Source organism: Palaemon carinicauda, chromosome 8 (genome assembly GCF_036898095.1).
Source record: "Palaemon carinicauda isolate YSFRI2023 chromosome 8, ASM3689809v2, whole genome shotgun sequence".
Lineage (NCBI taxonomy): Eukaryota > Metazoa > Arthropoda > Malacostraca > Decapoda > Palaemonidae > Palaemon > Palaemon carinicauda.
The window spans coordinates 144,289,436-144,304,166 of NC_090732.1; the positions used below are offsets into that span (position 1 = coordinate 144,289,436).

The window sequence follows — 14,731 nt, forward strand, 5'->3', positions numbered from 1 at the left end:
AATAAATTTTTGAATATACTTACCCGATAATCATGATTTAATTGACCCACCCTTCCTCCCCATAGAGAACCAGTGGACCGAGGAAAAAGTGAGGTGGCGTCAACAACAAGTACTGTAGTACCTGGCCACAGGTGGCGCTTGTGAGTACACCCCCTTCTAGTATAGTGATAGCTGGCGTATCCCTCCCGTAGAATTCTGTCGGGCAACGGAGTTGACAGCTACATGATTATCGGGTAAGTATATTCAAAAATTTATTTTACTAATGAAAATAACATATTTAGGCAATTTTACTGGAGTGATTACTGAAAGTTGTTTAAAAGGTTTCAGAAAGGTGATATTTTCTTCGTACACAACGAGCTAAGTGATGGTTGGGTGTGGGTGACTGCACATCGTACTGGTGAACAGGGCACCATATTCTCTGACCTTGTGGAAACAATCGATGATGACATTGACCCTAATGTTGTCTTCTCTTGGTTTCATCCTGATATCACAAAAAATGATGCCATAGATCTTCTGATCAAAGGTAAGTGTGATGTATGACTTCGAAAAGTAATATCTTAAGTATTTTATTTTTTTTAGTACTGTAATTGTAATTAGTCGTGCATTATACAGTACAGTACCGTAATACATAGATATTTTGCTGATATATAGAGGTATATTTGTTTGATTAGTTGTAGGTTAGGTTAGAAATTATTTGATTAAAAGGAGATACCTTGTATTTTACACTTTAGGGCTATATTTTGATAGATTGCTACTTTTGCTTGAGTGTCAAAGTATTTTATATTTAGAATTTATGAAAATCTTTATTTGTTCTTACACGAATGCAAACCTAATTCCTTCAATAGGAGTATGATTTCAGGGGAGCTGGAACTAGGCTATTATAATTTTCAAAGAGGTGTCATTAGTTACTAGCAGGTGGGGGGAGGGAAGCCTTGCACATTGAGTAGTCACTATTTTACTTCAGCCATCGAGTATTTCGGACATACTCTTGATGCAAACAAAGAATAGAGTGATTGTGTTTGATTGACATAAAGGCATGCGAGCTTTCTTAGGTATACCTGGCTGCAAGTGGATCCCCATTCTTTTATGCACTTTTTTGCAATTGGAGACTAGTCATTGACCTCACTCCCTTGAAGGAGTTTGTGTTACAGACCCCATTCTAGATGGAAACAGTGAACACTATCAAGCTATTACAGAAGGAATGACTTAATGATGTCGCTGGACCTGAAAGACACCAACTTTCAGATACCAATCCATTGACTATCCAGAAAGTTCCTCTTCTTTGCCCTGGGATGTGTAAGTTATTTCAGTTCAAAGTTCTGTGCTTCAGACTGTCTACCATCCCCAAGTGTTCGCTCGATTGTTCACACTCGTTTTAGCTTGACCACATGTCAATGACATACTTTTAAGATACCTGGACGTTTGGCTAGTCTTGTATTCCTTTTTGGAACAGCTTCTTCAACATTGGGACAAACTTCTCTCCTCTTGTCACGATATGAGGATTATGGTAAATCGAGAAAGGTCCAATCTTGCTGCCAAGTAGAGGATGGAGCACCTAGGAATGTTGATAGGTACGATAGCAGCAAAAGTCTTTTCGTTGGACAATAGCATGAGCAGATGTAGGAAAGTTGCAAAATCTTCCTTACCCAGCAACGACTACTAGCTCAAAACTGGAAAACGTTATGTGGACACCTCTCCTTGGATAAGCTTGTTTTAAAACATCTGACTTACCTGCTAGTTATATATATATATAGCTTAGTCCCTGACGTCACGGCAGAATTTCAAAACTCGCGGCAATCGCCGATTGGGTAGCCAGGTGTACCACCTGTGCGCCCTCTACCTAGGTACCTGGAACCATTCCAACTATTCTTCAGAACTTCCCTGCCGCCTCACCGGTGACATCGTTGGAATTTCACTCGCTTTGGCCTGTGTTTTTTGCAGTTAATTTGGTAAAGTACACTTTGGCTTTGGCTTTTGGTTGTTTTGGTTGTGTTTTTTGGTATTTTCTTGGCACTGATTAGATATTGTTGGTTTGACCCTTGCATGTTTTGATCTCTCTTTGGATTTTTTCATAATGTCTGACCTTCTTCGAGTGTTAAAAGGTGTGTGAGAGGTTGTAAGACCCAGCTTGCTAAAGCCTCTTTAGATCCTCACTCCGTTTGTGTGAAATGCAGAGGTAAATGTTGCGAGTTGGATGATCGATGTGATGAATGTGTAATTTTGACTGAGAGTGAGTGGTTGGATTATGACCGCTACGTTCATAAGCTTGAAAGGGATAGGATCAGGAGAAGTAAAAGTATGTCTCGCTCTTCTAGGGATAGTTCCCCTCCCCTTGTTAATGAGCCTATTGATCCTTCCCCTGTAGTGGTAGTTCCGGATCCCCCTACTGTAAAAACTAACGAGCCAACTCTTAAGGACATGATGGTGGCCATTCAAGCCCTTGGTGAAAGAGTAGAGTCTCTCGCAGCGGACAGGACTAAATTATGGTCCGATGTGAAAGAATTGAAAAGTGCAAGTCTCAGTGCTAAAATCAGTGCAGTGGAGGGTGCGGCTGCACGGACCTGTCGTTCTCCTAGCCCTAGACCTCTTCCAAGCTCCCCAAGCCCTGGGAGAAGGAATGTCGACAGGCGAAGGGAGGCGAGAGGTGTTAGCTCCCGAGCAGTCGTCCCCTCGAGCGTACCTGTTGACGCTTCACAGGACGCTCGCCCTCGCCATGGGAAAGGCGAGGTAAAAGCGTTATCTTTATCGTCGGATGACGCAGCTCCCAGACGGGGCTGGAGTCATACGTCAAGACCTCTCAAGAGGAAAATTTCCGCTGTTGAGCAGCGTCGTGTTATGACGCCTCAGGCTCCAGGTTGCAGCCATTGGAGCAGTCCGGAGCATTTTCCTTCCTGCTCCGAGGAAAGTTCTCCTGCCAAGCGGCCATCTACTTCGGTAGGAGATAAAAGGAGGTTGGGAGATGTCAGGCGGCCATCCCCATCGGTAGGAGACAAACAGTTGTCGGAGGCTTGCAAGACTTCTGTACATGCTCCTCCTCCTCCTTCGGATTGATACTCATCTCCTGAACGTTCTGCACTTTCCTTGAGCGACATGGAGGGAGAATTAGTTGAGGAAGCAGCTTCTCCTGTTTGTCCCCAGTAGCAAGTTGCTCCGAACTTAAGCGTACTTCAAGATATGCAGCAAAAACTCTCCTCCCTCATGAAGGTCTGGCAGCCCACACACAAGAAGAGAGTTGCTCGCCAGGGCGCCGAGCGTCAAGAATCTTCACTCCATGATGCCAAGCGTCAAGAGGGTCATGACGCCGAGCTTTGGGAGGTTGGACTGCATCACGCCAAGCGTCGGGAAGCTGGAAGTCATGACGCCGAGCGTCAAGAAATTGGACGTCGTGACGCCGAGAGTCAAGAACGCGGACGTCATGGCTCCGAGCGTCAAGAACGCGGACGTCATGGCTCCGAGCGTCAAGTTTTTGAACACCGTGACGCCAGGCGTCATGAAATTGGACGCCATGACGCCAGGAGGCATGAAAAGAAGGAGTTGACGTCGAGGAAACAGGACGTCTCTACTTCGGTATAAGAACTGTCAGAAGAAGGGAACGACGACTGTCACCTTTCCCCTAGTTATCCCTTAGAGGTGGTTTTGGAAGAAGAGGACCCGAAGAACTACCATTCGTCGGCGGACTTGAAAAGACTAATGAGAGTTTTTTCTGAGGTTTTCCCGGAGAACTTTGTTCCTGCTGCTCCTCGTTCCCCGCCTTCAGAATTTGCGCTTAGGAAAGCTTCGAAGAAGTCCCATTTTATGAAGATGGTGTTGTCTCGCTCATCCAAGAGAGCCTTAAAGGTGATGGGGGACTGGATACAATCTAAGAAGGACCAGGGAAAAACAATTTTCTCATTTCTTCCATCCAGATTAGCATCCAGATCAAGTATTTGGTACGAGACTGGAGAAACTCTCGGCCTGGGAGTCCCTGCCTCTGCCCAAGGGAACTTCTCGAGTCTGGTCGACGCCCCTCGTCGGACGGCCATGAGGAGGGCTAAAGTTTTTTGGTCAACTTCCGAGTTGGGTCACCTTCTCCAAGGCATTTTCAGAGCCTTCGAAGTGTTTAATTTCCTTGACTGGACTCTAGGAGCCTTGGGGAAAAAGATGGATTCGTTGAAGGATGTCGACACAGAAGGTCTCGTCCACATTATGTCTTTTATGGACAAGGCGTTGAGAGATGGGTCCAATGAGTTAGCGGCACTTTTCTCGGCAGGTGTCTTTAAGAAAAGGGCCCAAATGTGACCTTTTCTGGCGAATGGGGTTACGCCTATGCAGAAATCTGAATTGCTTTATGCACCTCTTTCTTCACTCCTTTTCCCGCTAGATCTGGTCAGAGAAGTCTCTTCCGCGTTAGCCCAAAAGGCCACACAGGACTTAGTTTCTAAGACAGCAAGGGAGGTTCTACCTACATCCTTCTCGAGTTGTAAACCTAAGGAGGAAACACCATCCCATCAGTTTTCTCAGCCATTTTGGGGAGGAAAACCTTCGGCAGAAGTAGTACCAGACCCGAGGGAAGGAGATCGAAGAGGAGAGGCTCAAGACTAAGGTCGAAGCAGGGTCTGACAGCATTTGCCTTCAGACAGCGGTAGGAACCAGACTAGCCAACTTCTGGCAAGTATGGGAGAGGAGAGGAGCAGACCTTTGGTCCGTTCAGTTACTCAAGGAGGGATACAAAATCCCTTTCCTAGGAAAACCTTCTTTAGTAGTAACGCCGATAGATTTCTCGGCCAGATATAGAGAGAGGAATAAAAAGTACAGGAGATTCAACAGCAAATGTCGCTTTTATTAGAGAAGGAGGCAATAGAGGAGGTGCGAGATTTAGGGTCACCAGGATTTTACAATCGCTTGTTCCTGGTTCCCAAGAACGCGAGAGGATGGAGACCAGTCCTGGATGTGAGTGCGCTCAACGTCTTCGTACGGAAGACGAAATTCACTATGGAAACAACAAAATCAGTCCTAGCAGCAGTCAGGAAGGACGACTGGATGGTCTCGTTAGACCTTCAGGATGCGTATTTCCATATCCCCATCCATCCGAACTTCAAAAGATACCTGAGGTTCGTGTACAAAGAGGAGGTATTCCAGTTTCAGGCTCTCTGTTTCGGACTAAGCACTGCACCTCAAATCTTCACAAAGTTGATGTCCAATGTAGCAGGAATGCTACATTTGAGAGGTATCAAAGCCTCTCTGTATCTGGACGACTGGCTCCTCAAGCTCATTCCTACAGTCGCTGCCTGGAGGATCTGCAGATGATATTGAATTTATCAGAGGAACTGGGTCTTCTGGTAAACAAGGACGAGTTGCAACTGACCCCATCCCAAGAGATCCTGTACTTGGGGATGGAGATTCAGAGTCGAGCTTTTCGGGCTTTTCTGTTTGTCTCAAGGACGGAACAAGCCCTGGTGAAACTTCAAAGCTTCCTAGGGAAACGAAAGGGCTCTGCGAGGGAATGGATGAGCCTACTGGGGACCCTTTCCTCGCTGGATCAGTTTGTCTCCCTGGGAAGACTGAATCTAAGCCCTCTTCAGTTCCACCTCAATATACATTGGAACAAGGGAAGGGAACTGTAGACAAAGTGTATCCCCATTTCAGAGTCCACGAAGCAATGTCTTCGGTGGTGGAACGACGCCGTCAAGCTTTGAGAGGGTTTTTCTCTAGAACAAGGAACCCAGACCTTGTGTTGTGTTCCGACGCCTTGGACTCGGGATGGGGAGCAACACTAGGAAAGTCGGAGAACTCAGGTTCCTGGACAAAAGAACAGGAGACCCTCCATATAAATCAGAAGGAGCTGTTGGCAGTCCTTTTAGCTCTCAAAGGATTTGAAGATTCAGTTCTGAACAGGGTGGTACAGGTTAACTCCAACAACACTACGGCGTTGGCCTACATAGACAAGCAAGGCGGGACCCACTCTAGGTCTCTTTACGAGATGTCGAGAGAGCTCCTTTACTGGTCAAGAGAAAGGAATGGGAGTCTAGTCACAAGATTCATTCAAGGGGAAAGAAATATGGCAGACAGTCTGAGCAGAAAGGGTCAAGTCTTGTCTACAGAATGGACGCTTCATCAGGAAGTCTGCAAGAACCTGTGGCAGACGTCGGGTCGTCCTTGCATAGACCTGTTTGCCACAACGAAAATGAAGAGGCTGGAGACTTACTGCTCTCCAGTGCCAGATCCCGAAGCAGTTCACATCGACGCATTCTTCATGAACTGGTCTCACCTAGATGTGTATGCTTTTCCACCATTCAAAATAGTACACAAGGTGATTCAAAAATTTGTGTCGCACGAGGGCACCAGAATGACTCTAGTGGCCCCCTTTTGGCCCACAAGAGAGTGGTTCACAGAGGTACTGGAATGGATGGTGGACACACCGAGAGCCCTCCCTTTGAGAGTAGATTTACTCAAACAACCGCACTTGGAAGGTAGCATCAAGACCTCCAAGCTCTACATCTAACTGCCTTCAGACTATCGAAAAACTCATAAGAGCTAGAGGCTTTTTGAAGGAAGCAGCTAGTGCGATTGTGAGAGCAAGGAGATCTTCCACCATCAAGGTTTACCAATCCAAGTGGGAGGTTTTTAGAGAATGGTGCAGAGACAACTCTTTTTCCTCTTTCAGTACCTCTGTGACTCAGATAGCTGACTTCCTTCTGTACTTTAGAAGGAAGCGTAAGTTCTCTACCTCAACCATCAAGGGATACTGAAGCATGTTAGTAGCTGTCTTCAGACATAGGAATTTAGATTTATCTGGTAATAAAGATCTCCAGGACCTTCTCAGATCCTTTGAAACTACTAAGTAATCTAGATGTAGTCCTGAAGTTCCTAATGAGTAGCAGGTTCGAACCTTTGCATAAAGCTTCATTAAAGGACCTCACCATGAAGACACTCTTTTTAGTCTGCCGACAACAAAAAGGGTCGGTGAAATTCATGCCTTCAACAAGAACGTAGGCTTTAGAGATAACAAGGCTATCTGCTCCTTACAGCTGGGTTTTCTTGCAAAGAACGAATGCCCTTCACAAACCTGGCCCAAGGCTTTTGAGATTCTGAACCTTTCATATTTGGTTGGAGAGGAATTAGAGAAGGTCCTGTGTCCGGTAAGAGCCCTGAAGTTTTACCTGGAGAGAATGAAGGATTTATGTGGTAAGTCAGAAGCGCTTTGGTGCTCAGTCAAAAAGCCTTCGCTACAAATGTCAAAGAATGCGCTATCCTTCTTCATCAGGCTGTTAATAAGGGAAGCTCATCCACATTGTATTGAGGTGGATCTCAAGCTTCTGAAGGTTAGAGCAGTAGCAACCTCTGTAGCCTTCAAACAGAATAGGTCCTTGCAGAGTATCTTGGACATGACATTCTGGAGGAGCAAGTCAGTGTTTGCCTCACACTATTTGAAGCAAGTTCAGACTTAATGAGGACTGCTACACCCTGGGACCATTCGTAGCAGTGAGTGCAGTAGTGGGAGAAGGATCTACCACTAAAATCCCATAATCTAATACCCTTTTTCTTCCCTTGGAACTGCTGTATTATTATGCTTGTTTGTGGAGACTGGATGCAGTCTTCCACAATCATTGATTTGCAGTCAGGTGGTCAGTTTGTTCCTTGGGAGTGCCCAGAACAAGGGTATTGGAGGAGGTCCTGTCACATAGAGGTTATACACCTCCTAGAGGTCTTCAGCCCCCTGGGTCGATCGCTGGATCTCTTAAGGAAAGCGGACATAATGAGGCAGGAGATCATTGAAGTCAGCTTCCTTAACAGGTAAGAACCCTTAAGTTTGTTTATTAACTCTTAGGTAATTTCCAACGATTTTGGCTGTCTCTGACCTTCCACCAAAGGTGTCAATCAGCTATATATATAACTACCAGGTAAGTCAGATGTTTAAAAATTATATTTTCATAATCGAATAAATTTTTGAACATACTTACCTGGTAGTTATATATAATTTAATTCCCACCCTCCTCCCCTCTAGAGACTAAGGGCATGGAAGATCTGAGGAATAGTTGGAATGGTTCCAGGTACCTGGGTAGTGGGCACACAGGTGGTACACCTGGCAACCCAATCGGCGATTGCCGTAATTATGTTAAAAAATTTATTTTATTATGAAAATATCATTTTACATGGGTGTCTTCATTAACAATCCCTTAAGTGGTGCTTGAAGAGGCATTGCGTCAACTTCAGTGAACAGGCTACTTCAGCTGGTGTTAGTCTAGAGGAATATCAAATACTCTTAACCTCTCTAGATCTCACTTCATTTTATAGCTTCCGAAGTATCTCAAAAACTTCTCGGTTCAGATACTTTAAGGATAAAGGGCAGGGTTGACATATGCTTTTAAGCACTCTGGACTTTTCCCATCTGAAATATCAGACATCAGGACATCATTAGATACTTTGTAATAGAAAATCCTCCCTTATCTAGGCTCATCTCTTAAGATCTTGATTTTGTATTTCTTCAAACTCATCTATGCAATTTGAAGAATTCTTAATGAAGCTCTTCATCATCATAGCTGTTGCCACTGCCAAGAGGATGAGATACAAGCCTTTACATACCATATTGGTTTCTCTATCAAAGTGGTACTTTCTCTTTGCTAGAATTCATGGCAAAGAATGAATACAGGACCAAAGGCTTACTAAGGCTCTTATAATTTACCTTAGAAACTTGGGATAAGTATCAAGCATTTTACCTTTAGAAGATTAAGTAAAGAACCTTGTAAGAGATATTAGGAACAATTCAGTTTCTATGCCTAAATTTCATGACCTGCCCAAAGAACTTTATTAAGGCTCACTGCAGTTTAGATGAATCTTCACTACCTTTGCTGAAAGTAAGAGCCCATGACACTAGGAGAGTAGACACATCCCAATTCTGAGAATCTACTCTTTGATAAAGTTGTAAGTCGGGTTTAATGAAGCTGTAATTATGTACAATATTTGCTGCCTTGTATTTGAATAATTTTAAAACTGTTTCTGATTCTTGCTGTATGTTAGGTCCCTTAAGTATTATGGGGGACATAAGCTTAAACCTAAACTATCTAAATTATATTGGTACAGTATTGAGTTTTGGGCTGTGCAGAGCTAAACAATTTTGTGAAAATGAAACTTTGTTTGGCAGGTTTTCTTTTAGGTTTGCTAGCCTGTCCTTCATTGTATGTTTGAGTTTTATGCACAAGGACAATTTACATAACTGTAGTTACTTGCAGTAAGAGATGCATCAAGCCTGTCTTCATTCTCTAGGTGCAATTGATAAAGGCAGCAGAAGATTGAATAACAGTAAAAACATTCAAGGAATTATCAACAACACTTAGTTTCTTGATAAGTAGCCAGTATTCATGGATAAATCCTTACATCTCTTTACAATCAAGTGGCACAGAAGAAAGGGCTTTAAAATATTTCCAACTAATGACATCTAGGAAAACTATTCCACTTTCTTATATCACCAAGCTTGCTTTTGAAGCATACAGCAAATGAATATTTAGTAGGAAACAAAATGATTGATTTTGTTAGGAAAATTGGATTTTACAGTTATATGAAACCTTCCCTTTACAGTACTTATCTTGTTTATTGCGGGGGACTTAGAAGAAAGACAATTTCACCGGGATTTTTTTTTTTTTTGTGATTTAATTATATTTTGATAGCATTTTTAATTAAAAATAGAATTTGAGTTTACTTCAAGGGCTAATATATGTAGTCATTCTAGTTAATAGGTGATCCATTTGTGAAAAATTTAGGACATCTGTTTGATATGCAAAATATCTAATTTTTTTAGTAAGTAATGTTTGTAATAACTGCATGAGGATTAAAAGTGAAACATTTATTTTGCAGCTGGGCAGGGTAGCTTTTTAGTAAGACCTAGCGACAACTCTCCTGGAGACTACACACTTTTCTTCCTAACCAATAATATAATACAGAGGTTCCGGATAGAGAAACGTGGAGTAAAGTAGGTTATGTTTTCTTATGTTGTCCTTTGGAATATTAAGAAATGCATGGACATTTATGTAAAGTATCCATTGACGTTTGCAATGGTTTGGGACATTTGGCCCAAAATGTGTGAAATCCATAATTAATTTTTGACCGTTCAGAAACTTTCATTATATGTTACCCAGAACCTTTTGCCCTAAAATTTGTTCTTGTACTATAAGCTTTTCTGTTGAAGGGCGCATTTGAACCCCATTAAAACAATGTTTTTTGTGGTTACCTGAAACTTGTGCTACTTTTTTTGTTTCACTGCCAGTTTTTTTAATTTTTAAAAATCATTTGAAAGAGAATTTTATACACTAGAAGTTGTACATTGGAAATTTTCTTAGTGTTTATAGTGTATTTTATTTCATATGTATATTTCATCAATGTATGGAAGTCAGTTTTAACAATGTACAGATTGTAGGTATAAAATTCCATGTCATTTACCGTTTGAATAACAAAAATTCCAAAAATTCTGTTTCGAGAAATTGGGCTTCAAAGTTTATTTTTGTAGAGATTCATTGAAAAAATTTTAGTATATATAAGCATTGGGTTTTAACAGTAATTTTCCTCACCACTGGTGATTGTAAGGGCATAATCATTATATTTCTGTGTTATTTATTAAACCGTTGGTGAGCCCCTTCCTTCTAATCCAAAATTATATAATGAAGATGTACCAAATGCATACACTTGAGTAAGATGTGTCTAGTATAATATATTATCCACTGCATATTTTTTCTGGGAAAATTTTTATGCTTTTGACACTTCATACATCTTTCAGACTAATTATAACATAGAAATTGTAAATATGATGTATAGATGAGTAGACATAGAAATCTTTTATAACTGAATTTCAATAGTTTTATACCATGAAGTGATTTAAATGTGATTCCATGTTTACGTTAAAAATAGATATTTCATCACAGGAAGATTTATTTATGCTAATAATTTTTTCAGGTACCTGATGGGTGGGAGAACTTTCTCGTGCCTCGATGCCGTTATCAACAGGTATAAGACAGAACAGATTTTAGAAGGCCATACCCTGGGAAACCCTGTTTGCAAGGTATGTTTGTTCCTACACTAGATACAAACCCTCCTTCTTTACTATAGGAGATATTCTAGCGCGAGCTGGAAAATATGGCAGAAAACCTTAACAAGATCGTTGACGACCGGGGTAGTTATCCACCTGTTAGTGGTGGGGGACTGCCGGTCGGTAGCTACTGAATACCTCCAATCGAATTCTAGCCGTTGCAGTGGTAACACCGCAGCTCCTGCTTTTGTTTGTCTGGCAGACAAGCCTTTCTTTAATGTGTTTTTGATTAACTCTTTTTCTTTGTTAGATGTGATGTCCTCTATTATAAGGAAGTGTCCCGGGGTTCCCCCGAAATCTTGTGGCACATTCATGTCACCACTGGAGGTGGATCCTCATTCCCTATGCCCTTCGTGCAGAGGTCGTAGGGGTTCTGAAGGCTCCCCCTGCCAAGTATGTTGAGAATGGTCACCCTCTCAGTGGGAAAAGTTCGTGAAGAGAAAGAAGAAGAAATCGAAAAAGGATTCATTACCTCCAGGTTTGCCGTCGAAAGGTAAGGAGTCTCGGGCCTCTTCTTCGGCCTCTTGATCTCTCCCTTCAGACTCTTCCTTGCCTCCATCCTCCGGGGGGAAGTCAACCCCCATTCCCCTTGGTCAGGCGGATCACGTTGCCCCTCCCTGTGGGACAATTTTTTCCGCCATCGGGAATGACTCTATTACCGCTTCTATTCCAGATCACGTACGAGCGGTATGGCCTGCCCTTTGACTTCCTGGTTCTCCTTCGGAGGAAGTGTGGAACCAGTTCCTCGCGGGCACAGTTTTAACTCAGGTCCCTTCTGTTTTGGAACTCTCGGGAGTTCCAGACCTCGCCTACCTCCCGTCAACTCAGTCGGCACCCGCAGAAGTTTCAGCAGATATAGTAACTTCAGCTCCCGCGACGCCTACTTCGCTCCTCGCTTGCACTTCAACGAAACTACAACGTTGCAAACGCAAACATCGCAGTACCTCCTCCTCATCGTCCTCCTCCTCCTCGGAGTCTAGGAGGGAGAGAGAGAAGAGGAAAAGGAGAAGTCTCCAGTGGCATCTGAAGACCCATTGCTCTCAAAAGATTGAATCTCCATACTTGTCAGTGGAGGTTCCAACTCTGGTGATACAAGATCTTCATTGGTGGTCAACCAGAGAGAGTACCCAAAAGGACATTCCTCTCCAAAGCCCCAGTCTGAAGTTAAAACTTTTCGGACGCATCGCTACGGGCTGGGGTTCCCACCTAGGCCCGAAATTAGCATCAGGAGTTTGGTCTCCTATAGAACAAACTCTCCATATAAATCATCTGGAATTATTAGCAGCCTGGAAAGGCCTAACATACTTTGTAAAAGATCTACAAGGACGAGAGGTGGTGCTCATGAGTGACAACTCCACAGTCGTCTCGTACAGGTACTCTGGCAAGAGACCTATGTCTGCTAGCGGTCCAGATTTGCCAGTAGGCGGCAGGTCACAACATTTCTCTCACAGCCAGGTTTATTCCGGGCCGGAGAAACATCGTGGCGGATCAACTGAGCAGGCATCACCAAGTGTTGAGTGGCGAATGGTCTTTGGATCCTTGAGTAGCGAAGACAGTAATAGCCTTGTGGGGTTTCCCCACAATAGACCTGTTTGCCACATCTCTGAATGCGAAAATTCCCTTCTACGGGTCCCCAGTTCCAGACCATCAGGCAGCAATCCAGGACGCCCTTCAACATTCTTGGGACAACTTGGACGCATATGCCTTTCCACCCTTTTACCTGCACAGAAGAAACTCAGGACCTCCCGGAACTGCAAGCTAACCCTAATAGCTCCGGCATGGCCAAGCAGAGAATGGTACGCAGACCTTCTTTCCCTGCTGGTTCAAGTTCCAAGGTTTCTGCTTCCAGAACCCTTTCTGCTTACGCAGCCACACACTGGTGTCCCCCATGAGAGAATCCCGTCACTCCTCAGAAGCAGAGGCTTTTCAGGGAAGGTGGCTGAGCACATGTCCAGCACCTGCGCCAATCTTCCACAAACCTCTACCAAGCAAGATGCAATGTATTTTTAGCTTGGTGTAGAGGGCGAAGCGTGTCTCCACTCGATCCCTCTCTTCCATTAGTGGCAGACTTCCTTGTGTACCTCAGGGAGGAAAAACTCCTCTCAGTCTCAGCAATTAAAGGCTATCGTTCAGCCTTAAGCCTCATTTGTACACTGAGAGGGGTTGACCTTTCCACCTCAGAAGTGATCTCTCTGACTACTTCCTAACCCTTGAGACTGTCTTTCTAGTAGCTCTGGCCTCGGCAAAAAGGGTCGGTGAACTACATGGTCTTTCCTACAAAGTCACCCATTGTAGAGGATGGGGGGAAGTCTCGCTCAACTTTGTGCCAGGGTTTGTGGCCAAAACTCAGAATCCTTCATCGGCCGATGAGAGGTTTAGAAAATTTCAATTTTCCAGCCTCAATAAGGTAACATCAGGATACTGACCAATTGCTACTGTGCCCAGTCAGGGCGCTAAGGAAATACCTGAAGCCCACCAGACCTTTCAGACCATGCCTCCGTCATCTCTTCCTCAGTACCAACAAGGTAAAGAAGAGAATCTCTCGCAACACCATCTCTTTCTGGCTCAAGAAAGTTATTGCGAGAGCCATTCACGGAGACCCAGAGGCAGCTCAACCCAAAGCCCATCAAGATAAGGGAGTGGCTGCCTCACTGGCGTTTAAGAAAAATTTTTCAGTCTCCCAAGTCTTAAGAGCTGGTCTGGAAACGCCAATCTACATTCACCATTCACTATTTAACTGATGTGACACATAGGTCTCTAAACACCTTTTCTATAGGGCCTTTTGTGGCAGGTCAACAGGTGCTGTAGCTACCTTACGCCCTTTCAGGGGACAGTAGCCATTGGTCGAGGATTCTGTGTTACACTAGGTTTTTAGAAGGACATCCATCTATCTTCTGCGCTTCCTTCTTCCTCCCATCTGGGTATCCTAGTCTGTAACCAGTTTCAGCTGGACTCGCCAATGGAAATAAGGTATGAAACTCATCTGACTCCTCTCAGGGTATAAGTTATACTCATAGTCACGAGGGTTCCCCTTTTCAAGGTCGGGGGAATCCTAAGTATGAAAGGGTCCGAGTCGAATGTTCCTGACCCTCTTCATCCTGAAAAATTTGTTTCCACGTAATTACAAACTTTCAGTCATGCTAAGATTATGGGGATCTACAAAGAAAAGTTTAACGGGAGATTTTTTCGTCAAAAGAGTCTAGTCTGAGGACTATCTTCCCAGGAATAGGGAACTCCTTGACCACCCTGACCTCAAGACTAAGTCTCCTATAGTAAAGAATGAGGGTTTGTATCTAGTGTAGGAACAAATGACAAACTTATAACTGAGTTTGTATTTTTCCTAACATACAAACCCGAATTCTTTGCACAAATCTTCCCTCCGTCACCACCCCTAAAAATAGTCCTAGCTAGAATCTGATTGAAGATATTGAGTAGCTACTGACCGGCAGTCCCCCACCACTAACAGGTGGATAACTACCAGCCTGGTCGTTGACCATGTTAAGGTTTTCTGCTGTATTTTCCAGCTCGCGCTAGAATATCTCCTATAGTAAAGAATTTGGGTTTGTATGTTAGGAAAAATACAAACTCTGTTATAAGTTTGTAATTTTTGTGTTAAATTTTAGCTTATGTCGGCGAAGGATACTCAAAATGGTATGAGATTAGATGTTCCAGTCT

The 14,731-nt window shown here is 43.5% G+C and overlaps 1 protein-coding gene across 1 annotated transcript in view; it reads left to right on the top strand.

The window, feature by feature from the left end:
- vap (RAS p21 protein activator vap) overlaps positions 1–14,731 on the top strand; it is a 157,054-nt gene that overhangs the window by 58,560 nt on the left and 83,763 nt on the right. Inside the window, exons 4-6 of the mRNA XM_068379143.1 lie at positions 321–523; positions 9,832–9,946; positions 10,924–11,029. Of these exons, the coding sequence (XP_068235244.1) occupies positions 321–523; positions 9,832–9,946; positions 10,924–11,029 (424 nt within the window). The remainder of the gene's footprint in view (positions 1–320; positions 524–9,831; positions 9,947–10,923; positions 11,030–14,731) is intronic.